The 27,657-nt window shown below is 36.2% G+C and overlaps 1 protein-coding gene across 1 annotated transcript in view; it reads right to left on the bottom strand.

Annotated features, from left to right (window-relative positions):
- The window catches only part of SLC13A1 (solute carrier family 13 member 1), a 90,444-nt gene that overhangs the window by 6,259 nt on the left and 56,528 nt on the right, over positions 1-27,657 (bottom strand). Inside the window, exons 7-12 of the mRNA XM_039861063.1 lie at positions 22,197-22,348; positions 12,051-12,170; positions 7,835-7,933; positions 7,305-7,406; positions 4,045-4,151; positions 1,937-2,046 (exon numbers count right to left, since the gene is read on the bottom strand). Of these exons, the coding sequence (XP_039716997.1) occupies positions 1,937-2,046; positions 4,045-4,151; positions 7,305-7,406; positions 7,835-7,933; positions 12,051-12,170; positions 22,197-22,348 (690 nt within the window). The remainder of the gene's footprint in view (positions 1-1,936; positions 2,047-4,044; positions 4,152-7,304; positions 7,407-7,834; positions 7,934-12,050; positions 12,171-22,196; positions 22,349-27,657) is intronic.

Genomic DNA, 27,657 nt, shown 5'->3' with positions numbered 1-27,657 from the left:
AGTGGAGAGCTGAGAAAAATAGTGTTAAATCTGCCATGTTTCACCTAGGAGAAAAATTTTGAGGACAATATGAAAAAGAGAGAGGAGGAGTTATTCACTACTAAGAATTCGAAAGTGACTACCAGCTCATGAGAGTTCAGTCATGTTAAAACATATCAAGGGATATTTAAGACAGAAAGAACTGTAATGAGATGATTGCTTTAGCAGTTGCTATCTCACGGCTCACAACTAAAAGGGTTATCTATTTCTGGACATTTGCTAAACGACTCACAATTCGGAATAAATTTTAAAAAATTAACTGTCTCCAAATCTTTGTAAAACCAGTTTCTAGGTGCATATTTGTCAATAGCCATGTTTTTGTAGCACATGGTTTCAATCTAATCACTTTGGGGTAGGGCTATTCTGGGCATCTTATAGAAATCTGATTCTATGTAATACTAGGATTTTCAAAGCCACTTAGACGTCCTTCCATGGTTTCCCTAATTTTTCCAGTGAGAGAGACTACTACATCAGACTACGTCCAAACCTTTTCATTTCCTTAGACTTTGCTATTCTAAGGTTTGGCCAATGCTTTTAAAACCACTTCGAACATCTGGGTCCAGTCCTGACAGATATTCTGGGAAGGAAGAATGAACAAAGTTCACATCAATGTCAGAATTGCTGATTCTAATTTCCTCACAATTCAAATGAGCAGACATAGGAATGGAAGTTATTTATTCTGAGAAACCAGATATCATTACTGCTGAACCAGGAGAAAACTGTATCTGTCTTATATTTCTATCATTTATATTCGAGCAGTCTATAAGGCAAGCCAAATCTAGAATGAAAATAACTTTGTAAGTGACACTCTGAATTGTACATATTACTAAATCTCATTGCTGAAAGCTTAGGATCCAAATACCATAGAGAAAACCTGACAATAAAGTCAGAAGCAAAAATTAGTCTCTCTATGGATTTTAAGAAAAGAACAGAACAGAGAGTTCTTTGTCTTGAGAAGTGTAAAAGTTTAACTTCCCAGAAACTAAAAGTCTGGACACGACATCTCTCTCACTTTTCTTTTTAGTTTGATGACTAAGAAAATGGAACAGCCATGAGCTTTGAGTGTTTTATAGAAGACTATAAAAATCCAGAAATTAGAGATTTTCAATTAGTCAGAGTAAAAGATTTTCATGGAATTTTTGGAGAAGATAGTTTCATCCAGCAACCCTACAATGTCCAGGGCAATTTCAGGGACAAAGATCTTCTCAGATTTCTACTTTATTTCTACTTTACATTAAATTTCTACTTTATATCGGCTGGATAGATCGGCCAAAGAAATGGCCAACTCTATTCCTCAGGGTGGTTTTACTTCTTCCAAAAATTAGACGTAATATAACATTAGCCATGGTTGTGTGAAATTCTCTCTGGAATTTATTCAATAAGTATGTATTTAGTACCTTTATGTGCTTACTATGTAAGAAATATTGTAACAAGAATATAATGTTGTAAAGTACTAATATTTCTTATCCTCCTTCGACATTAGAACCTTGATATATTGCACAGAACTCTAAGAGCTACTCAAATTCATCATGAAATAAAGTAAAAACATTACGAAAATGTTTCACTAGGAGTCACTGTACATATGATTTTTATATTAAGTTTTTCTTACTAAGCTAGTCTTCTAATACTGTTTCATGAATTAAGAATTCTGATCTTTGCTTTATTTCTTTTGACACGCTGGTACATCATTAAAAAAAAGAATGTTTTATGCTTGCAGCCTGTAAAAATTTTTGAACTCTGAACTGACCTCATTTGCGTGGTATACTTATTGCATGACTATTGAAATCTGTGCCTTTACAACAATAGAATGAAGTTAAATATACCAAAAGCTTGGATAACTGTGTTCTTCTTTGGAACAGCCTAGTTAATTGTTAAATATCTTAGACAAGAATATTACCTCACAGCCATCTGCCAAGGCAAACCCTCCACCGACAAGAATGGCTATATTCCAGGGCATGAACGACTGGAATTCTTTCCAAGTAATCAGAGGAGAGTAGTCAAACGCAACTGCGAAATAAAAGCCCTACAGTTACGCATGGGTTAAAATGTGATAAAATGACATTTTTTTTCTCATCATCTTAATAGCCATTTCACAAGAAGTTTTTAGTATTCCTAAGTTGTTTTTAGATAGAGGATTTGATCTGGATGGAATTTGAGTATTGGTCTAGGTGGAAGATTTCATTCTTTTTAAAAAAATCATATCTTGGAAAAATTCTTTGGCTCATATTATAGGTAGAGTTAGATAAATTATAATATCATTTATAATGGTATTCATTCATTCATTCATTCATTCATACCACTACGAGTAACACAGTGTATTGGACTGTATTGTTCTTTGCTATACAAAAAATGTAATATTTCTTTGGTTCAAATAGTATTGAGGCAGCATTATAATTATTATTTGTTAATATTTACCTGAATCTTTACTATTTTTTTTAAATGATGAGAGGATCATGATAGATTCTTTGGATTCCAGTTTAAAGTAATTCAAAGTTCAGGTTAAATAATTTAAGTATGATTCATGAGACCCTTAAAATACTCGTAAAGCAATTATCATAAAGATTTATCTTGATAGTTGGGTCCTCATGGCTCCTTGGATTTGTTGAGAAATAGGGTCATCCATGAACACATTATGCTCACTTAACATTTATGTGTAATAGGCAGCTTTCTACCTGATGAGATCTTCCTATGCCTTTTTCCCAAACCTAAACCAAACCTATTCTTCACTGTTGACTGAAATTTTTCTATTTCTTACTTGAATTAAGGCCATATATCCTGTGAAAATGCAAACATCTTTGACATGTACTTTTCATGTAAATTTTGCCATATTATGTCTTATCTGTTATGTTTAAACCTAGTGTGAATGCGTTCATTGGGAGAAAAAGAACTGAAGAATGAGAGGGAATGGTGGATAGGGGCAAGGCTCTCTGAGTGGGGATTCAGAGGAGGGAGCCAGGGACTGGTTCTGCAACACATGTCCCTGCCAGGCCATAGGGCTTTGAGTCCTCAAGGTCTCCTAGGAATCACTGCTCTGTATTGCAACATCTCTTTTAACACACTTTGAGAAGTTCTAGTCTCAATGGAGAGCAAAAGGCATTTATTCCTATGTGGTGCTGTTTACATGTATCATGGCCTAGAAATCTGACTCATTAGTCATTTATTGATTCTGACTGAAGGAGCCCAGTGGGCTAACCCAAGAGCATGAATCCCAGGTCCATTCCAGTTTTTAAAAATAGGAAAAGAAAAAAGAAAAACAAACAAACAACAAAAACCTCCCACAACTCTACTGTCCTAGACTATTTCCAGACAATTTTAAACCATTAGTCCTACATCGGCAACATAAGAATCTGACTACCCATAACATGATGCGGTAATATAAAACACAGACATGGATGAAGCCTATGTTCAAGAAATGTGTGAGGAAGGGGAAGGGGCATACTCACATAAACATGTGTGTTTCTTTGTCCATGCTTTAAAAAGGCAATGGGTGCTCCTGCTGAATACCTTTCCTTTCATTTGTGACACTAGGTTATGGCTAGTGTAGGGCTGATTTGCATTTTCTCCAAGACTGCTCTGAGGCTGTAAACACCCTTTCCCTTGAAACGCCTCACCTTTTTAGATTCTCAGCATGAGTATCAAGGGCTCATCCTGAAGTAATGACTTCTAAGTTTTTGTTCCTACGTTTGCCCGCAGTAAAATTAGTTCTGATTATGGCAGGGGAAGCGGGTTTATCATGAACAAAATAGTTTCACTCCTAGCAGAATCCTAACTATGGTGCATAAGGAAACCTACTTCTCACTTCTGCAGAGTAAAATGGTCCTTCTTGCAGCGAGAGGATGTGTGCCTGCCTGAATAGCGGTTACAGTGTGCAAACAGCGCATGCGCTAGCCAGGGGTTGTGTCAGCATGTCCTTTCCTTCTGCTCTAAGTGCCAATTGAAACCAGTGGAATTTTGCATTTTTTGTTCTTCTGTTAAATTCATTCAGAATTATAAATAATACTCAACCAATTTCTCCTGCAGGTGTAGTTTTAGTCAATATCTTAGCTGGGATAAGAAAGAATAGGAGTCCTACGAGTAAGGCAACTGTTGAATCTGTAGCAAAACCGGGATACCTAAAAAAGGACAAATGTGTACATTAAAAAATGGCATCAAGAATTTGCCGGAACTAAACTCTAATCGACTACACTAATAGCACACAAGTACTAGTGGTAGTATAAGTTATTTATTCTGGATAATCTGCTGTAAAATCTATGGATTTCCAACTAAATAATTTTTGACTAAATAATTTAGTGGAACTAAAAATCTCAGACCATGTTTCCATTGTTTCCATATAATTATCTTTATTTTCAAAACCGTGTATACACATGCTAACATACTAGGCCAACGTGGCAAATTTCTCTTTCAGGTAAAGTGTACAGATCTGGTAAACAATTTCTCTTTGAATTGTTTCTTTTAATTATATTGGCAGAGAATCGAGGTTGAAACAATTGCTGAGATAGGCAAAGCCCCATATAACTGATTTATAACAAAATAGTATTGAATCGTGGCAATGCATGGATATTTCTAGAGTCCTCTAAAACTCTTCTGTAAATTGTGAAAAGGGATGGTCTGTTTTACTAAGATAAAACATCTGCTTCTGTGATTATAAGCCCAAGCCTTATCAGAAAAATGAAATCAACCCATTTAATGCTTTTACCCTATGAAACTCAATCAAGAATATTAATTATTAGAATGGCTTAGGAGATGCTCATAAGTGATCACTGTTCAAATTAAGAGTGATTCAGGAACAGATGGAGTCTTAGAATCACCAGGCCATTCCAGTAAATAAGACAGGTTCTCAGAAGCTTCAACAGTTAAGGAGCACCTGGAGACTAGATATGAATGAAGTAGGCATAAATTAGAACTCAGTTATAAAAGTCAGCAATATTTGATTAGAGAATCTTTGTAGGCTGAGAAGAAATCCTTCCATCCTATTATTTTGATGCCTTGTAACTCAGCAACGTCTACATATTATAGAAGCTCTCTACTCCTGTAATTTACTTTAAAAATCTAAATCATCAAGAAAACACATTACTTTATTCAATCTGACAATTTTATAAAGCAGTTTGTTTTCCCTAAATATAGATTTTCTTTATTTCATTGTTGAGTAAAAGCTACCTCAGTGTTATTTAGTCAATAAACTTAACTGATATTTATTATTTCATCGTTCCTTATTTCTTTTATTTTAGTTATAATTTTTTGTTGGAGTTTTGCCAAATTGGGTCAGGCATCATGTAATTTGATTTTGTTTTTATGAAAAGACACATTGGATTCAGTCCAGATTCAAACAGATGGAATGAAAACATTAGGTGGTAGTTATAAATCTTGATCTAGCATTTTAGCTTTGGAACTTCTAAATGCTTAAAAACTCGACATCACAAATATAGTCTACATAATATATACTTTAAATAAAATCAAGCCATAAATACGGAAATAACTTATTTTCAAATGGCTTTTAAAATTATTATTATTTTATCATTAGTTTATTTTTATTTTAGTTTTAATTCCTATGAACTAGGTTAGGGTGTCTCAATGTTACCAAATATTATGCTTATACAAATTTTATTTGCTTTGGCAAATTGCTATTAGATTTATATCTTCAAATCCTTTCCTCTGTCAAACCTTTGTTTCATTTCTTATTGTTCTCTCTCAGAATTTTAGGTAACATGAACACCTGCCCATAGCAAATACACTTTGTTTTCTTGATACAAACTAAACATCTTCTGAATTACAGTTTTTTCCTGTAAGAAATAGAAATTAGAAATGGGTTATATTGAATTTCCTATTGGGATTTCTGCCAGATTTTTATTAACTATTGTTTGATTTTTTCAGTTTTTACACGTGTTTAGAGAAGACTTCTTTTGTAGGATGGTAGGGATAGGATTTTAAAAAGGAGAAAGAATTTTCTATGTTGGTATAGGCCCTCTTACAAAACTACATAATACCATCAAACAATTAAACAATAGTTTGCTTTGAATAGCTTGCTTTGAATAATTGGAGGCTGTCTTTTGTTTAGACCTCTCAAAGGGAAAAGTTTTAGTCCTAAAGGAAACAAAAGTTTATAAAGCTGAAGTCTTTGACACATGCTACCACATTGCATTGCTGCATTTGTGTGCTACTATGCATTTCGACTCAGCCTTTGTACCTTTAAAAATTTTTGGTAATGCCTGTATAACCAGAAGGCTGTGATTCAAGATAAAGGAATTTCTCTGTCCCATTTGGGAAAAATACATTTGACTCAAATAATTTTGGTTTCTGCCCCCAAATACATGGATTCTTGCTGGAGGATGTGAGACAGGAAGTCCGAATCAGAGACCTGCTGAATTTAGGAACCAGAGTACTTTAGTGAAAGACAGATCGGGAAAACAAATCTCAAAACTAAGGTATTTATAATGACATGTAGGATGGTCCTTAGTTTAGAAAATTATGCTACAATCTTCCCCCTCATTTCACATGACTCAGCAGCAAGTGCTGGTATATAAGACACAGAAAGATTAAATTAACTCTGACCCAGCTTCTAGCATTAGTTTGTAAAATCAGTCATTACTTATTCAGGAATTCCTTATCTATAAAACAGGCATGGGTTTATAGTGAACTAGGGCTAAATGGACATAAACAAGGGAAAAGACAAGATACTGAATCAAATAAATAATCCTCCATAGAAGTAAAAAAAAAAATAAATAAATAAATTGGCAAAAATCACAGCATATGAATTCATATCAGGTTATTAAGAAGCACTGAGTAGCATTTATTTCACATAATAAACACTTATATTGTACTCTATATAGGGAGAAGGGCAGCACTATTCTACATGCTATCATTATCTCCATTTCATAGATGAAAAACTTGAGAGGGAAGTGTCCTGCCCAGAGTAAGTAGAAGAGCCAGGAATGGACCCCAAGTGGTACTGCTCCAAAGTTTATACTCCAAACCATCATCGAACATGGCTTTCCTGCAGATTATATTTCTAATTCCGTAAGGGTGGAAATAGCTTTGTCTAAAGGAGCCTGATTTTTAGTTACATGGTAGCTTGGTTAGCTTAACTGAAGCCTTACCTTATATTTCATTCCTTATCATTTTTTCCTATAAATATTAGAATTAAAAAAGTCTTTTAAATGGAAAGAAAGAACAACTCTCATACAATCTTTCAGAGTTATAGGAACCACTTCAAAGAAAAGCAGAGGATGAAACAGGAAGGGCTGACAAACATAACATGTAATGCTTACTCTGAAAAAAGTGCAGACCAACCAGAAACAAACCCAGGATCTCGGCTAAACCATAGCAAGGCCATTACAATGAAGAGCACCAAGGTCACAATTTCCTGAGACCTGTGGGAAAATTCCAATCCTTTCATTTACTTTCTCAATCAGGACATTTGTGGAAACTTCCTGAGCTGTTGTCGGGAGTAATCTTACCACAGCACTGAACACTAAAAACTGAATGTGTCAATAATTTGAGAGGATCAATGCAGTTAGAAAAGGACTTTATTCTTCTATGGGTCTGTCAGCTTCTCGCCATTCCACTTGGTAAGTTATATTTAGACAAAGAATATATTTTGTCATGTTGAGGTTAGCACTCACATTCACAAATTAGCACATTTGGGGCATTTATCAAGTATTATTAATAACAATACAGACAACGATGTGCTTACTTGCCCTCAAATAAATACTTGCAGTATAAAGCGTGTGTGTGTGTGTGTGTGTGTGTGTGTGCGCGCGCACGCGCGCACGCACGCGTGCACGTGCATGAATCTTACCTTATTGGTCCAAGTTTTTGGTATTCTTGTTTAATCACCTCAGCACAAGCTTTTTGTTCCACTGTTTTGGTCTTGCCACATTTAAACATCTCCTTAAAACTGAAAAGAATATTTAAGCCAGTTAAGTGAAGGAGTCTCCCTTTATAGACTATATCTATGTGAAAGCTTCATAAAATACATATCTCCCTGTTAATAACACAAATTTGTGCTTTTTGCCTACACCTCCATTTCCGTCTTTGAATGCCCTGTCCCCTCTTTTCTGTTTTTGCCTGGTTTGCTCAATTTTCAATGCTTAGTTTTTGTTCATGTTTTCCATGAGACCTTCCACTGATCTCTCCCTTTTTCAAGTCCTTTTGCACCATTAGAATTTTGCCATGGACCACACATCTCTTATCTAACACTTTATTGTGTACCCGATTGTTACATATTTTTAATATCTTTATTATATATTGATTGTTAATTGTTGCACATGTATAAGTTTTATCTCACTAGTTAAATTATGTGAGGGCAGGAGCTGTGTCATAGATGTTTTCTTTGGTCCAATATCTCTAAACACTGGCATACACGGTGCATAGATGACTCACAACTCGATAGTACCTTTGTCACATTTACAACAGTTGGTTGTCAGGTCTATCAATTTTCACAAAATGTGCTAAACTCAAGTTATACCTTAGGGCAGGGAAGTCACATACACTGATCATGGACAAGTAGTCCAAACTAGATCTATTCTCAGAACTGAAACCAACGCTATTACATTTTTTTCTTCAAGTTTCTTTACTTCTTGTGTCCTAATAGCCTCCATTGAATAATTTTCCAACTTATTTCCAACAGTAGCTGCCAGTCTCTATTTTTTTAGCTGCTTATTTTAGTGACCCCTTTCCCTGGTGACTAATTTTTCTGTCTGGAAATCTAGGGTCTTCAAAACTTCGAACAGTTTTTTTTGTGAAGTACTGCTCTAGACCTAGATTTTTTTTAAAAAAATCCCTCCAGAGGAAGAAACAAATGGGGAAATGGCTAGATTCTTATGGATTATCTCTCGAAACGTCTATGAGTAGCTCAGTTAGACTACATTGTATGTAGATATAAAAAGCACCTCTAAGTGTATATCCAAAGGAATTGAAATCTGGATCTCAAAGAGATATCTGCACGCACATGGACGTTGAAGCATTATTCACAATAGTTAAGACATAGAAACAACTTAAATGTCCATTGACAAACAAATGGATAAAAAAAGAAGTGATATATACATACAATGGAATATATTTAGCTATATAAAGGAATAAAATACTGATACATGCTACAGCATGCATGGACCTGGAGGACATTATGCTAAAGTGAAATAAGCCAGACACAGGAAAACAAACACTGCATGATCTTACTTATATGTGGAATCCAAAGTAGTTAAACACATAAAAACAGAATAAATTGGTGGTTGTCAGGGGCTAGGAGGAGAGGGAAATTGGGGCGGGGAGCATAGATCTTATGCTAATACTTTATCCACAAAAGGAAAAAAGAAATAAAGTAAATGAGGCAGGAGGAATCTTTTGGAGGTGATGGATAAGTTTATGGCATTGCTATTGATGATAGTTTCATGGATGTGTACTTGTCACCAAACACATCAAGTTTTGGGTACATTAAATATCTACAGCTCTTTGCATGTTAATCATACCTCAATAAAGCAGTTTCAAAACAGAATGAAAGCAAGGACATTTTCTTCTGTAAAACTGCTTAGCTAAACATGAAAATTTATGAGGGAATAAATAGGCAGACTGAGGCGGTATGAAAGGTAACTAGCACACAAAGACACATTTAATTAATTAATTAATTAATTGATTGTTTATTTATTCTGTAACTCTGTTACTCATACTTGCTTGGACTATTATTCTCTTTGAAGGAGCAGAGTTTATTCAGTTCTTAAGTCATCCATCCTACACATTCACAACTACTCTCGGGCACATACTCTGACCATGAACGTAATTAGATGGATGTTGTTGATTTAAGATTGATGAGGTAATTTTTAATTTGTACAGTCTCGATTAAATTACTGACTAGTGGCAGTCTCAAAATTTTACTCCTTGTCATATAGTAAATGCTACTATTATAAGAAATGAATCCATGGCCTGCCTTGAGAACCATATGTAGACTAGAAAAGTAAAGAGAGATGAGTCTCCTTTGAAACTGTTTTCCATGCTGGAGACTGCATATGTATTTTGTCACTTTGATTGGGGATCATAAATAGTTAAGTCAAAAGTCAAACTGGCCTTGCTATAAACAAAGGTTAATACCTTCACAAAGGAACTGATGAAGCACATGACGATGCATCAGCCTCCTCATTTAAATAAGTTCTGTGGCACTGATAGATGAGCTTCTCTTCCCAAGTATGTCGGGGCCATTTATAACGTGTGAGTTAACTGTGTTAACAGCCACTGCACTAATCAGAATGTATGGTGGCCTGCCAGGGGAGTGGCTGATAATTCCTGTTTGTCAGTCTAAAACTTCTGGAGGACACTGAAAAATTTGCTGGAGCATGAAGCTATGCGGTGTCTAACCGATAGTGGACAGCAAGGAGACTGTTTAAACATGCCACTGACTGTGATTTATGGACGTTGCCTAATGTATGCACTTCACAGGATTTTTTTCCTCAGAGAGAACATATTTTCATATGTCTGCCCTTTATCTTCTTAATTTTTTCCTTTTAAAGTGGAGGGCCATTTCCAAATAATGAGAATGGTTGCAAATATATTTTTTAAAAAGTCATTGTATATTGCAAAAAAGAAGGAAATAGCTGTGGGTCTGTGAGAGGATTCTTCCTCCGTTGGTTGGGGTTTCCTGTCTCCTGCACCCTGCATTGCTACCTGTACGACTGAATAGACCCCCAAAGGCTTGGGTTTCCAGGAAGGGGCATTTAGTACACAGCTGGCCTCTCCCCACTGATGCCCACCTGCTGAAATCAGTGACATTCCACACATTTCCTTCAGCAGGAGCACTGCCACATGCTGCTCCCACAATCTGGACAAATAGATTTAAAAAAAACCCCATCAGTACCATCTCCCACAACTAAAAAATTGCGCAGTTCTAGAGAAAAAGCAGGCAGAAGAATGGAAAGAATATCAGTCTTTATATGACTAGGCTTGGAACATTTGGGCACAGGCAGGGAACAGTACCTGATTGTGGTATTTTGCTTGTCAAAAGAAGTACAAATAGCCAATGTCAGTATCACCTGCTTGGTGGATAACATGCTGCTTTCTTCACTGGTCCTTAAAATTATTTAAATGAAACCCTATAAGAATGACTTGAAATTGTTTTGTTTTTCAGGAAAAAATCCTCAAGTTTTGATAATATATAGCCTTTTCCCTTTCCTTTTCTGAAATATGGCGATATGTGTTGAATATATCATGCTGCATTTTCTATTTTTCTGTGGAGCTCTTCATAATTTTAAATATTGGCTGTCATTTAAGTCATGTACTGATAAGTACTCATTGGTACTTATCAGTCACCAACTTCAGTCCCAGCCAAGGTAATATTTGCAAATTCTCTTTGAATTAGCGGCTCTTTATTCATCAGTGTTTCTTACCTTGACCTTTGTGTTAAACTTGGGCTTTGTTCGAACTACAGCGTTCGAAGTGATCTTACTGATCTTCTAGTTAAATTCTATCATTTTACAGTTGAAGACGCTGAGACCGAGAATGGATCAGGAGTTGCAAAGATCACTCATTTGGCTTGTGAGAAGCCACAACTTTGTCTCTGGTCTGATTCCTAATCCAATATTCTTTCCACAAAGTACACACTCAGATCTTTATCTTTTCAAGGACATATCAATTTTGGTGTTAGGACAAAGCTGGGAGCCCTGCATGTTACAATTTCAAGTAACAACCTGAGGAAATCCCCAGGTTAAACCGAGAGGAGGGCAAAACGTCCTCAAATTCCACTTTAACAAGGTTAACTGGGTCCTCATCATTATGAGCCTCTGGCCTATGAATATCTTATTGGTTTAGGACTCAGAGGAGATCAAGATGGATTCGCTTTCCACAAATGCTCTTCCACGGCCAATACTGTTGATGATATTCTACAGCATCCTTGAAATATCTGCTTAGATGTGTCGGTTTTGTGTGGAAGAGAAATGCAGCTTCATGGAATAGGCGAAAAGTAAGTGTGAGCAGCTAACTCAAAACCTAGACACCTTTATTTATCTGATTAACATGGACTATTTACTTACTTGAATCCCAGGAAAAGCCACTGAAGCCAGATCCAGGACAAGAGCAAAATAATAACAGCAGCTGGGAAGGACAGCATAAACCACGATCCAAAGTTGATGCAATGACATTCAGGGTAGCGCCTGTGGGAAAATATGGAAAATTGTTCACAGAAGAAGTACAAGTGGAAACCTTCCTGACAGTCAGTGGGAAGCAGTGGGTACAGTTTCCTGTGCTAGCAGCCAAAGGAAGATGCAGTGGGTATTCACCAATAAGAAGAGAAGTTAGTGTTCCTATCTCTTGATTCTGTAACTGCATAATTATTGCTACTTCCCACAAAACAAGAGTGGCTATGTTATGATTTTTGCTTCCTTTATTCAAACTGTAAGGACATGCTTATGAAAGAACCTAGCACAGTACCTGATACTCATTAAATGCACAAGAAATGGGTATGCACGGGGCCATGTGTCTTGGTATTAGCACTGAACTCATCGGTATATGAATGAGGAAAAACAAATAAGCAGACTTAGGAACAAATGAAAATTAATTTAATAGAACTGAATGTTACCATTTCGCATTGATAGTGGGCACCCCAGGTGCCTAGAAAGGGACTCTGATCTGGCCCATATTGTCCCTCATAGCAGTTTTTCTATTTCTTCTGCCTCAGAACAATTGTAATAATCATCCCAGACATATGCTAGTCCTTTCTTCCTGGAATTAGTGCTGTGGGGCTCAGTCAAATGGAATAAATCTGGACCAGATAGAATTAATTAAAAGTTCTATAGAAAACATCAGTGTTTTCTTTATCTCTCCTAGTTATTTTTGGCTTCTTACCTCACATTATAAGAAAACAATAGCAACAACAACAAAAAATCAGGTACAAGCACAGTTTCTTTGGTAACCTCACATTCATTGTTTCAAAATGTAGTCCGAATTCCAAATAAATTTTCATATAGTTGTCTATTTTATAACTATGGGGAAAAAAACCCCAGGAAATTTGAAAAACAGTCCTTTAAGTTTTTTTTCTTGAAGGAGTAATACAAATACAGAATTGGAAATCTGGAAAGTACAGAATATATACAGAAGTAATAAAAATACAATTAACATATTTTTGTTATTTTTGAAGTCATAAAACATAGAGAACTTTATAAAAATGATAGATATTGCAATTCTTGTTCTATTTAAATCACATCTGTATTTTGTCATTGGAAAAAAGATCATGTAAATAAATATTTCATGCTAAATGTATCAACATAAACTAAATTTACGTATTTTAGAGCATTCCTTCTTCTATTTTAGGATGGATCCTAAATAATACAAAGACTTGGAAAAAAAACCCAACAGGTTTTCAAAACTCTAGGTTTCTAATATTTTCTACAATTTCTTTGAGCTTAAAATTTGCTTATTGCCCTGAGTCCTAGAGTTAAATTTGCAACTTGAGTATGATTTTTATTTACCTTGAAGAGAGCCAAGGATTAGCTTACATATTTATGCATTAGAAAATGACAAATGATAAATAAGAAATGCTAGAGAATACATAGAATTGATGAATGGAAAGTTGCTTTATCATGTCCATGAGGCTCTATTGAGAATTAATTGCTTGCTTAAAAAAATTGTTTTCAGCTTGAAAGTAAGAGGAGAAAGGTGTAAGCTTATTTCCCATCAATTTATTGAACTTGGATTACAGGTTGATGGTCTATGCTATTCTGTTCAGCCTAAAGACATTTAGAAATGTTATTTAGATTAGGTTCAAAACAACGTCCCAAGCCTAATTTCATTTTTCACCATCTGTGGCTCATATCTTGAAGTCAGACTGCATTCATTGTTCGCCCCACCCACTGCAGAGAATCCTGTAAGATTTATGCAGCTGAAAAGGAGATTTTCAGAATTTTTGCCTAGAGGGATAGTTCATTTAGAAAAATGAAAGCCTGAAAAAGCTAAACTCTGTTTTGTTTTTGTTTTATCCTTCAGTAGTAAGGAAGTAAACACCACACAGGACTGTGGCCTTCTACTTCTACCTAGAGTGAAAAGTTTGGATGAAAATGGAATGAATGTCATACTCTAAAAGATGTTTCACTGTCGTGTTTCGTTTCCCACTCCCTCGTACTCTAAAAGTGAAGTGGCTGCAAGTATCTTTCTAAAGCAAATATAGATTTCTTCCATGAGCTATGCATGTACATTTAGTTCTGATAAGATCCCTTTTTCTTTCCCACCTAACACTATGCTTTGGGTGTCTACCATGTGCCAGGTACTCTTCTAGCTACTGGGGATATAGTAGTGAATTAGATGGACATCGTCCAGGCTCTCGTAGAGTTTATATTTAAATGAGGAACACAGGCAATAAACAGGTAAGCATATAATGGATCAGAAAATAAAACAAAATTATATAATTCAAAAATTACTGGGGGAGGAAGATATTTTACATAGTGTGGTCAAGGAAGGTGATATGTGAGATGAGAGCTAAAGGGCAAGAAGGAGCCAGTCACTTAAATAACTGGGAAATAGCATTCCAGACAGAAAGAATAGTAAGTACAAAGGCCCTGAGGCAGGAATAAATTTGCAATGTTGGAGGATCACACAGAAGGCCAGCAACATGAATTAAAACCTAAGAAGTAGTCAATAGGGGTCAGATACATAACATTATAGGCCATCAGAAGGAATTTGAAGTTTAGTACAAATGGAGTTAGGAGTAGTAGGAATAAAGTAAGTAAATTAATGACATGATCTAATTTAAAGTCTAATTTAAAGTTGTTATTTACATAAAACATGTTGGCTAGGTGGATTCTCAAGATCGAAGGCAACAAGAGTAGAAGCCAAGGCCTGCTAAGCAGAGTTCCAAGATGACCCCTAAGATTCCTGCCCCTGGTCTACATGCTTTGTATAATCCTCCCCACTTCTGTGTAAATAGAAATTATGACTTTGATGAAATTTCGTTGCCGTGGTTTGGTTCTTTTATGACAAAAGCGAAAGGACTTTGCAGAGGTAATCAAAGTTCCCATCAGTTGACTCTGAACTAATCAAAAGAAGTTATCTTGGGTGGGCCTGGCTTAATCAGGTGAGCCCTTAAAAGATATTTTCCTGCTGGCTTAAAGAAGCAAATTTCCATGTCGTTAAGAGAAGGGGCCATGTGGCAAGGATCCTGGGGTAGCCACTAGTTGCTGAGAGTGACCACATGCCAACAGTCAGCAAAAAAAAAAAAAATGCTCTTCAGTAATTTAACCACAGGGAACTGAATTCTTCTGTCAACAACCAGAAGGAACTTGGAATAGGACCCTGAATTTCTGTGGTGATTACAGACTCAGTTGACACTCTGATTTCAGGCTGGTGAGATCTTGAGCAAAGAATCTGGCTAAACTGTGCCTAGACTCCTGATCTGACCCACAGACAATAAAATTGTGAGATAATAAGTTTGTGCTGTTTTAAGACACTAAATTCATAGTAATTTGTAACCAAGCAATAAAAGACAAATATACTGGGAAATCAATTAGAAGATGAAGGTTTTCAGAGGAATAGAGGAGAGTGAGAGTAGAATGGATTTTAGCTTAACTTAGATTGGTAGCAGTGAAGATGAAGAATATGCAATAGGTTTGAAATATATTTTGGATTAAATGTAGGAAATGGAGAAAATGTTCCATTTATTTAAATGAAGTCCGAAGGAAGAATTGGTTGCCAGAAGTGTGAGGAAGTGGTGGATCAGGAATGCTGCTGTGGCCATGTTAATTTGAAATGTCCAAGTGGCCTTGTTGGGTAGGCAGTAGATCAATGATTCTGGAACCGAGAGGGGAGAGAAAGTTAGAGATATAAAATTGGTAGTTACCAACACATAGCTGGTTTCATAAACCATGGAAATGAGTGTGATAATTTTGGGAGTAAATAGAGATAAGAAAAGGGAATGCACCCTGGGGGTACTGTAAATTTTAGAGATCAGGGAGGAGTGTATGAATGAGCAGATGATCTAACAAAAATCCTATGAGAAAAGCATTGTATTTCCATTTTACATGGGAAGACACTGAGCGTCAGAAGGTTAAGTGAATTGTTCAAGGTCGAGTTGGATTTTTAACCTAGGAGGAGTGTTTAAAACACAATCTCTTTTAATTAAAGTATACTGTCCTCAACTCCAGCTCTCAGGTAAATATAGAAAATTCCATACACATTGCAAAATATCCATAAGCTAGAGTACAAACTTGATGTTTGAAGGACCTTTTAGAGCACTATGGAAATGAATGCTCCATAACAGATACGTGCTTTGATCTGAAGCATAGATGCACATCCATGTTGAAACTTAGGAAGACAGTGTTGTTGTTGCAGTTCTTATGCCCAACTACAAAACGATAAATAACACTAATGAAATACACAGTGACGGTCTCAAAAGAATGGATGTAGCTGTGAAAATTTACAGCCTTGAAATAGATTTGGGCCATGAAGATCACTATAAGCTAGTGTCCACAATGATTATAGTCCTTTTGATTAATGAGTGTTTTGATTATTTCTGAGTCAAAGTCACTTTTCAATTTTATATTTGCGCTCTCCCAGAGGTTCCTTTTCAAATTTTAACTACTTGTCATTCATGAGCCACACTTAGATTTCTAGCCCCAATAGAGTAAGTAGAAGCAGCAGCAACAGCAGTAGGATGATTGACAATTTCCTATGTGCCAGGCCCTTTGCTAAGAGCCACATATGCATTATGCCATTTAATCCTCATGATAATGTAAATTATAGTTTTGCCCCCATTTCACAGATGAAGAAACTCATGTTCATAGAAATTAAGCTAATATATAGCAAGACTGAAATTTGAACCAAAGTCTGAGTCAAATTCTGCTATATCTAAATTTTTTCTATAGTATTTGTCAGAGAAATTCTTTCTGGGAAATATGTATTGCTCATTTCTGAAGGGGACAATCACAGTAAGTTTTGAAGACAGCTATTGCTAGGTGACTGGTTTAACTTCTCCCTTTGCAAGTGGCCAAGAAGAGAGGTTTGAGTTGTGGGCTTTGAATTTAAGGCACCTATAATCTAATTTTGTTTACCATTTCTTGGTTTGTGAACCTATAGCAGTTATTATTTAACACATAATTAGTAACAGTGACAGCGCTAATCATTGGTGATACAACTTCCTTCCAAGATGCCTTGTATACCCACGTATTTCACAGCTGACACCCACAGACTGAATAATATACTTTGATAATAAGCAAGCTATGAAATTTTACTCTTGATAATCTCCCATCCTTAATCTGCTAGATTTGTTTTGTGTGTTTAATAGCTGTTGTTTTTGTTAAATGACATTGATGCATCAAAGCTGCTCTGTTGAGAAAACAGTAGTTGTCCCTAATAATATTTCCCTTATTAACTTTAATGCTAAAAGATGATTTAGTTATTTAGATGATTCCCTAGAACAGTCAGCACTTTGTCGATGTCTTCGATCAGTCCATCTCAGCTAATGTTCATTGATCCCTACTTGTGCCCCTTGTGGGATAAAGGAATAAGAGAATGATTCATGAAGCCTTTAAAAGCTTGCAGTCATCAGGGGTGGCGGTTGTGCATGTGTGTGGGTAAAACAAGTTTACAGAAATGTGAACATAGTTTATGATAAGAGGAGTGGAGATAGCAGTTTAGGAGTGACTGAACAGAGTTTGAAGTGATAGAGCATCTACAAGTAGAGAGTGAAATTGGCAGAACTGGCGGGCCTTTCAAGAACAAGAGGAGGAAGAAATGGGTTAATTGCAGGGTAGTATCTATTAAAAATCGCGTTAGGAAAGGAGGAGATTGGGTGATGACTGGAAAAGTATATCAGTGGAAGAGTGGATAAGAATCGCTGCGAGCATTTTAGCTTAGAATTTTGGCAACATGGCCTCCTCACATAAGGTCTGTGAGGCAATGAGGCTGCAGAGCAGAAAAGGCATTGAGACTCGGGCTGTCTGCCACTCTCTCCCACTTTCTCCCACTTCCTCCACTGACTAGTGATCATCACTAAAACTCTCTGAGCCTTGGCTTTCTCATCTGAGAAATAAAGGAGTTGTCTACATGATTTGAAATTTCTCCATCTTCACTTTTTCTCTTCTTCCCTTACTTTATCACTCAGGGACATAGGTCCTTCTTTTCCAAGACTAGCGTTTCTACTCTTGTTTCTAATTCCATGTCACTGTCGTCAAACTCTTAGCCAATCAATATTCTCTCTCTTTTTTTTCAAAATCTCACATATCTCTCTTTTTACTATCTCCTCCTGAGCGTAAAACCAAACTGGCATCTGCCTCTCTGCCTCTGGTTAGACCTTGTTTGTTCTTTTCTTCTTGTCTTTGTCAAACTTGAAATAATCATTTAAAATAGCTGCCTTTCCTTTCCCACTATGAACTCACTCCTTAACTCTCTTCAGCCCGAATTCTGCCCCAGTCCTCACGATTCCACTGAATGTGCCCTCCTAGAGGACTCTGATGAGAACCAAAAAACTTTTCTCAGTCATCATCTATTTGACCCTTCTCCCACACTGAATGCTCTTGACTCATCCTCCATTTTGAAAATGGTCTTCTTCTTGGTCTTCTTCTTTGGCTTTCAAAATACCACAAGCTCCTGATTCTCCATCTACCGTGATTAACTTTGCTCATCTTCTTTCATTGACAATATTTCCTAAGAGTCTAACCACATCCCAATTCTAACTTTTTTCTCCATATATGACTATTTCTACAGTCAAGGTCTTAATTTCTGTATTTTTAAAGATAGTTCCCAAATTTATAACTAACTTGAACAATGCATTTGCAAATGCCTGCTGAAAATCTTGCAAATAGTCTCTTAGCATGCCATTTCAGTATATCCAAATCAAATTTATTAATTTCTCCCATAAACCTGCCATGTCATCTCTAGAAGTTCATGGCATCGCTTATCTATCTAGCCATATTGGCAAAAATTCCCGAAGTTGCCCTCACCCATCGTTACCCTTAAATCCTTCCCTCTAATTACGTACTACCTTCTGACTGTACAGTGTCCTCAGTCTAAATCCTCCCATCTCCTCATAACTAGCCTCCTTCTGCACCTCATTGTTTGTTGGCACTTTGGTTAGACTCTTAATTGTTCTCCTGTCTCCAGAATGACAATAAATCTGCACAATGCTGTTCTAAACTGTGCAAGAATATGCACAAACTATTTTACTACCTCCCCACAAAATCTGTTACAGACTTTCAGTGCTTTGATTTTATGAATTATTTGCATTAATTTCTTCACGAAATGGTGTTTACCTCTTTTTAAGATTGTACCATGTTGTGTGGACACGTTTTCTCTAGTAATCAAGTGATGTAGCCACATCCAGGAGCTACAGTCCTCTTTTAGCACACATATTCAATTATGTTTCTAGGGAGGTAGTTTTTAGGGAGACAGATTTTAGAGGTCTGATTGATCTTGGTTTGGTCCTCACTCTGTTAAGTCGAACCTCAACTGTCTCAACTCTAATAATAATCAACGTTTATTGAGCGTATGCTTTGTGCTAGGCATTGCCCTAAGTGCTATTTCTTTCATGTAAAACTCAAAACAACTCTCTAAGGGAGGGATATTATTATCCTCATTTTTCTGGCAAGGTAACAAGCTTAAAGAGATTAAGTAATTTGTCCAAGATCACCTAAATTTGTAAATAAAAGAGCTGGGATTTGAACATAGACATTTTAACCCCAGAGGCTACGCTTTTAATCACCATTAAAATACCAACTCCACAGCAAGGATATATAGGATATGTGTACACTATAATATATCTAGATTATCTGGCAAGTGCTCAGTACATGTCACTTTACCTTTTCCCCTATATGTCAAAAAATAAACAGTTTTCACATACGTATGTTTTATCTAGACAACTAGATGGAATCTTCCTTCTGGTAGGTTTTATTTTTTTCATTCTCCAAAAGAATTCCAAACAGTGCCTTGCACATTGTGAGTCCTTAACAAACGTTCGTTGATTGACTGAGTGAATGAATGAAAGTCTGCTTTTATTTCCACTGAATAAAGTTTAGCTTCCTCAGAATGTATTGTGTTTTTTTTGGTGTAAAAAAGAGAAGACTACATATATATATAGATAGATAGATAGGCAGACAGATAGACAGACAGATAAGGCTCTGAAATGTGTTATCCAAACTCTTCCTCCCTTAGTTTATTTGTAAGATGGTGCCTTTCTCTTAATGTCAATGGTAGGAAATCACTGACTGTCAGGCTCATGTACCCTTTGAAGCTGGGTAAGACCCAAAATAAATTTGTACAAAATAATCACTGGTATTGCTCAAAATGATGGCAAGCAGTATCAAGAAGAAAAGGTGAGATTATCGTAGTGGACTTAAAAATAAAGGGCAATTTCTCTCCAGCACTAAAAATCTGGACAAAAATAAATCTTTTTTTTTTTTTCCTGCAGTTTTGTTTGTGAAACTTTTCCCAATGAAATTGAATGCATTTATTTCAGTGTTGCTTTGGGATGCTGTTGTATTTTTTAGGGCTAATATTTAATAAAATGTCTATTAAACATCTAGCTTGTTTAATGATGTCAATTATATTTTGTCTCATAAAGATATTTTCCCTTTTCTAGTATTTTCTATCAAGAGGGGATACTTTCAGGTGTTCTTTTTATCTAGTTTGAATATAATTTCTAATGTTAAAACAAACTTTTAAAGAAAAAAATCACTAAAGTTAAAGTACATTTTAAACATTTCTAAATTTAAAGAATATTTGGCTAAATTCCCATGACTAAGAGAATTAGGAAATTATACAGTTAGGAAAAACAGTTACTGAAACATTTTGCTCAAAGTGCTACAATGCTCTCAATCTGTCATTGCAAATGGATTAATGCCTTCAAAAAATTGGTCTAAATTTTAGAAAAAGATTTACAGAAAGCACTAAAATATGGAATCTCTTTCTTTGGGGAATTCATGAGAAAGAACAGAAGTCTACTTTCAGAAAGAGATCAAGTACATTTTCTGTCTTCAATTAGGGGATGCAGTGGATAAATCCTCTCTGGCATTGTGAATTTTAGATGTCTCCCACTTATAAACTAAACATCTTTCAAAGATTCCTTTCTAAGTCAGCTGTTGAGTACACATGATCAATGTGTGCTCATAGAAACAATAAGTACACATACCAATGTTTTTTGTACACAAGTTCTCATTGTTTCCATAAAAGAAAGTGGCACTTTTTGAGTTTTGGATTTCTTGGAAAAGCTATGCATGCACAACATTTTGCAAATAATTTTAGAAAGGTCATAGTCTGTGAATCTTTTTCATAGAGAGTAACTTTCCTGCCTCTGAAACTTATTTTTTCTGTGATGAGGACCTAAATTCTGTTTTAGGGCATCTCAGTTTTGCCCACCTTCCTGGAACTCTGTCAATTATTTGTCCTATTAGTCTTAAAAATACATCTGGGTGTAGAATCAGTTTGAGCTCTCACACAAAAGCACAGATCTTCAAACTATTTTTCAACAGTTCTTATATAGTGCCAAATATTTTTACATAGTTTATTTCACTTAATTCTCAGAATAATCATATGAACTTTGAGTATTTTAGATATGAAAAAATTAAGTTTTAGACACTAATGTACTACTTCTTTTATTGTTCAAATTCACAAAGTAAGTGACTAAATATTATGGATTTTTAACCTGAGTGATCTGATTCTAACCATAGATTCTCCAATTTATGTTGTGATTGATATCACAGTTCCAAACTTATATTTAGGGTCATATACCTGTCCATAGAATACTGCCATTTCTTGTAATTGCTTAATCCTTCAACTCTTTTTGAATTCCAAAGCCATGCTCTCTGTAAATAGTACCTGTGTTCAGCACTCATCATTTAAGTTCAAATGCCAGTTCTCAAACCCTATATAAATTGTCCCATGAAAATAATCCCTTTTCATTTCCCCTAACTACTTTTCGCAGTATTATTTGTAATCTTTGTTTCATTAGAATGATCAACCAGGAGTTATATCTTCTGAACTAATATGGGGAATCTATACGCACCTAATTTACTGTCTTACATATTTAACTCTCAGTGGAAGAGAAGGCCTCTAGACCTATGAATGTCTTTATGGGGAACAAAGGAGAGTTAACCCAATATAGCATCTCTGTCCTTGGAGTCTCTGAATCAGGTAAAAATAATCCTTGTAGGTTGTGTGCTATTCATTTATTAAGTCACCAATCCAATAATATTACTTACATATTGAAATGCTCAGCGAAGATCAAGTTGGTGGAGGTACCAGTGATTGTTGTCAGGCCACCAATGGTAGAAGAATAAGCAATGCACAAACACATAAGTTTACACATCATGTGGTCCTTCTTTGTTCGATATTTGGTTCCTGTGACTGTATTCTGCCCAACAAGAAAATATACTATGAGAACAGTTGTATTAGTGGTCACAACAAGCAATAATAGCACCTGTTATGGACTGAATGTTTGTGTTCACCCCAATTCATATGTTAAAGCCTTAACGCTCAATGTGATGGTATTTGGAGAGAGGGCCTTTGAGAGGTAGTTAGGGTTAGATGAAATCATAAAGGTGGGCCCCTAGTCTGATGAGATTAGTGCTCTTATAAGAGGAGACAACAGAGAGCTTGATCTCTTTCTCTCTGTCTCTCTGTCTCTCTGTCTCTCTCTCTCTCTCTCTCTCTCTCTCTCTGTGCAAACAAAGAAAGAAGACAGCCATCTGCAATGAAAAGAGGGAGCCCTCACCAGACATGGATACTGCTGCACCCTGACTTTAGATTTCTAGTTTCCAGAACCATAAGAAATAAATTCCTGTTGTTTTAGCCATCCAGTCTATGGCATTTTGTTATGGCAGACTGACAGTACAGCATTTATTTTCCATCAATAAAAAGGTAAAATAAAAATATTTAACTTGAAACCACTGGAATATTTCATTGATTTGTTCATGCTTCTTTCTTACCCCTAAACCAACTCTTCCCTTTTTTTCTTCTCTTCTCACCGTCACTCCTGAATCTTTCCACTGTTTTTCTGCTGTACTGGTAATCCAGTCAGTAAGCTCCTCAACCTCTTTTAGGAGACTTTCCCTACCTCAGAGACTTAAGTGATGGCTTCCAGATATCACTTCTGAAATTGAACGTTCTTAACCCCATATTCTTTAGCATAGAGAGATGGAGTCAGTGTCCTTCTTGTTCCCCACTATCTCCTTCAGAACGTTAATCTTCTACTACCATGAAAACAAATTTACTTTTCTTTAAGGCTCATGTAATTTGTGTATCTCTTTCTCCATTCTTTTGACCATGATAGTCTCACCTCCTGGGCACACACTGCTATTACTTAAGATGACACTTGCACACAGCACACAATACTCTTCCATCCTCAAAATCCTGTCAGCATCTGGATAATCATAACATGTTCGTGAATAACCCTTCATATATCCTGGCCTCACAGATTTTTTTAACCTCATTTCCAGAGACCTTCAACTCGGCTCTACCTCAGTCACCCTGTCCTATAGCTCCATCCTGGACAGCAGCACATCCTCAAATGGCTCCATCTTGGAAATCACTATTTTGTTTTGTTTAAGAATAGAACTTTCTGGATAAAAGACAAAAGCAACTGGTCCATGAGAAACAGGCACCTCTTCCCTGTTGGCAGTGGAAGTGCAGCTAAAATTCCATTAGGTAAGGAGATTCAGACATAACCTTCACTTTCAAAATTTTCAAGTGTGTGTCAAATACTAGTCCATCGATCCCTTCTAAGTCTGGAAAAAAGATTCTCAAGTTCTGCGAATGGTGGTTTCTCTAGCTCATTGTTTTGAGGTTAGCGAGAGGCTCCTCCCTACCTTGGTGGTACAGGTTAGAGGTGGTTAGGGAAGATATTATAACTTGTTCCAAAGGTAGACTATCTCTTGGCCTTCTTGTTTTCAAAACTAAGTTTTAGAGTCTAAAACTGATTTTTGGTCATTTCCCTTGCAAGCCCTGTGTTAGGATAATACGGGAATACTTACGGTATATGCTTGATGTTATAGTTCCTTGAGGGTAGAAAGGGTCTCATCTTACCACTCTTTTAACAAAGAATTCTGCTCCTTTTCCACAGCTGCTGCTTCTGGCTTTGCTGTTGAATTACTTCTATCCCTGATGTCCTCCAACTCTGTTGGTAAGTCTAGGTCCCTGAGGCATCTATTTATTCCCAGTAGGTTGCTCCTCCCCTTTCTTTAGTTCCTTTACAATTTAGATTCCATAATAAATCAATGCAATAACTTTCTTTTTTAGGCATTCTTAAGCCACTTTATTGAGGTGTGGTTGACATGTAAAAAGTTATACATATTTAACGTATACAACTCGGTGAGTTTGGGGATAAGTATACACCCATGAAACCATCACCAACATCAATAACTTTCTTAACAAAACCCTAAACTCTCTTTCTTGTCTCTCTTTGAATGGTAGTTATTAAACAAACTTTCAATTTTGGATGAATCCAACCATTTACTTTCTCTGTGTCCTGTCTGCCCTTAAGCAGCCAAGTATTGTTGGTAAGAATTACACACAAAGTAGAGGAGATTGGATTCCCTACATTCATGATCATGAACGTCAACTGCTGTGTCTTTGCCACTTCTCTACCCTACTGTGTTTCTCTGACCAAACTGCTCTGTCTCCATAAGAAAATCTAAAACCTTTCCTATTCTCGTCTCAGTGCTCCCTCTCACTCTTCACAGGTAGCTTCGCCTCCTATTCCACAAGTCAAATAGAAGCCAGCAGTCAAATGTCTCACTGTCAAATGCAGAAACCTACTTGCATCTGACTTGCCCTCTCTTTCTCTGCATTCGTAATAGAATAAATGTCTCCCTTCCAACTTCCTTTTTCTGAACTCCAATCCCTCAGGCCTTCTCAGAAACCTTGTACAATAGGCTTTGCTGGAATTTTCCCACTAACATTTATTCATTTTCAAGTCATCTTTACCAAAAAAAAGTTTCTTAATCCTCCTTTCAATTAAACTACTGTCCTAACTCATCTCCATTTTCACAGCCAACCTACTCAAAAAGAGTTGTGTTCATTTCTTTAGCCACTCCAATCTAGTTTCTGTCTCCTCAATCCATCCAAAATTCACTTGCTATGATTATCAATAGCCTCCACATTACTAAACCCAACAAATACTTTTTAGTCTTGATTTTACAGACCTCACAGCAGCACCCAAAAGAGTTGATCACGCCTTTCTGCTGGAAACTCTTATTGGGTTTTCATGATATCTCACTCTTCTGGTTTTCTTCTACATCTCTACCTGTTCCTCTGTCTCCCTTGCCAGTTTATTTTCCTTTACCCTTCCTCAAAACTGAAATTTCTCGAAACTCTGTCATAGGCACTTGCTCCTTCTCACAGTAATATTTCTCCTTAGGAAATCTTATATGTTTTCATTGTTTTAATGAATATAAATATACCAGACTACCAAACTCCTGTCTTTAGCTCTGACTGCTCCTTTTAGGTCAACTCATCAGATTGTCTGTTCAACATAATTTAAATGTCTTAAATAAAACACCAATCCCAAAATGTTAAAAACCAAACTCATTATTTCCTCCCTCAAACCTAGTTCTTCTTCACGATTAACCAACTAAGATAATAGCATTACCATCACCATAATTACCAACATTTATAGTGTGCTTAAGATGTAATAAACACCATTTTAAGTTGAAATCAAATAAATGGTTTATTTCCTGTTATTCTTACAACACAATGAGATTAGTACTATTATTATCCCACTTTACACATGAAGATACAAGACCTAGAGAAGTTAAGTGACTTGCCCAAGGTCGCAAAGCTGGCAGACTTAGATCATAAAACCAAGTAGAGCTCAGCTACTATACTAGATTGTCTATCCTCCTCGAAATCATTCTCTTCCTCATCCCACTAAGTCCTCTCAATTTTATCTATTTAAATTTGTCTAGACTCTGTTCGGGTTGTTCCACCCCCATCATCGTGCTGGTCTAAGTTGACATCATTTCTGATTTGCGTTACTGTAATAGCCTCTTTCTGCGCTTTCTTGCACCAATTCTTGACTATTTGAGATCTGTTTTACACACTGCAGTCTTTTAAAAAAATCTAGATGTATTTATGAAATATACAAACAGAAGGATTGCCATGTTCCATACAGTTAAACATGCTGTCTGTGACTGAAAGATCTTTTTGAGACATCATGATAAGAATAAATTTCTACTCACTAAATGCCACCCTGCATATGGGAATGGTATTTAGCATGACAGGGTCAGGTGCATTGGACTGTAATTTGCCTTTTACTTTCTAATTAACCTAAAGGTTAGCTCCCAGGGGTATCTACTCTTTATTCAAAATAAATTAATTTACAGATGTCTCCTTTGCCTTATGTTTCCTACATAAAAATGACTCATATTCCATATGATAAATGTTTCCATTAAAAATCTGAAAAATGGTAAATAAATAAAATAGCAAAATAAAATTATAAATTCTTATGAGTGAAACAAAGTGAAATTTAGAGCTTAAGTATTAAATATTTTACTATAGGAAAGACTTCAAAGGCAAACCAGAAGTGATGTATAATTTTGATATTCTTAAACTGATCATAAGAAAGTAAACTTAAAGATGTAATGTGTATATAATTTCTCATCATCACATTAAATTTTTCAGAAATGCAAAGTTAGAAATTTGATTTTATATAAAAGCTTACCAGCAAATGTGTGAATATATGTATATATAACAATGATACAAAATGCATTGGAAAATATAAAATAAAAAATCAAAATAGGAAAATATTAATATATTTGCCATGCTTTACCCCTTATGGATTTTTCCACATTTTTTTTCTTATTTAAAGATCTTCATAAGAGGGGTCCCAACCCCAGGGATGCGGATCAGTCCTTAGCCTGTTAGGATCCTGGCTGCACAGCAGGAGGTGAGCGGCAGGTGGGAGAGCTAGTGAAGCTTCGTCTGTATTTGCAGCCGCACCCCTGCACCAGCATCACCGCTTAGCTCCACCTCAGGTCATCGGGCATTAGATTCTCATAGGAGCCCTGGTCCCTGGTGCCAAAAACGTTGGGGACCGCTGCTTTACAACATATATTAATGCTACTGCACATAAGGTGATGTTTATGTAAACATCACGGACAAGTTAGAAATGTTAAAAATTCAAGGTAAATTCAAATTCTACAGTAAATCGCAACACTAGTATCATAACACACAGTTAAATGAAGATGTTTGAGAGATGAGATGGAGTGTACCACTTTTGCTGTCTGCTAGTCAACATGAGCCCCATGCAGTCAGCTCGACTGTTATTTTGCTTAGGCCATGTGATTGCTGAGCTGAACTAGTTGAAGAGATGGTATGCTGTAATAAGGGGTAAAGAATGAGGACCAGAGAGACAGTATCTACTACTATTTTACTTATTTACCACTATAGGCAATAGGCAGAAAAATAGAGCTCTTAAAAAAGCCAGAGATGAGCCAATAATTGAGCCAATGATGGGTACAGAAACTACAAAAAAGGAGTTGGAGAGGGCCCTCCGCAGATTAGTCAGCTCTGCAGTAATTTCAACCTGAGTTCAAAGGGTTTGAACCAAACCTAAGAGTGAGTTGCAATAAATCATCTGGGATAGAAAGACCCTGAATGCATGTGTTTGTAGGTATTAGAACAACAAAATAATCACTGTATTTCTATAGAAGTAGAGGAGGAATT

Source organism: Pteropus medius, unplaced genomic scaffold, assembly GCF_902729225.1.
Source record: "Pteropus medius unplaced genomic scaffold, Ma_sr-lr_union100, whole genome shotgun sequence".
Taxonomy (NCBI): Eukaryota; Metazoa; Chordata; class Mammalia; order Chiroptera; family Pteropodidae; genus Pteropus; species Pteropus medius.
The sequence above is the reverse complement of the archived record's forward strand: the minus strand, read 5'-3'. Positions and strand labels throughout refer to the sequence as shown.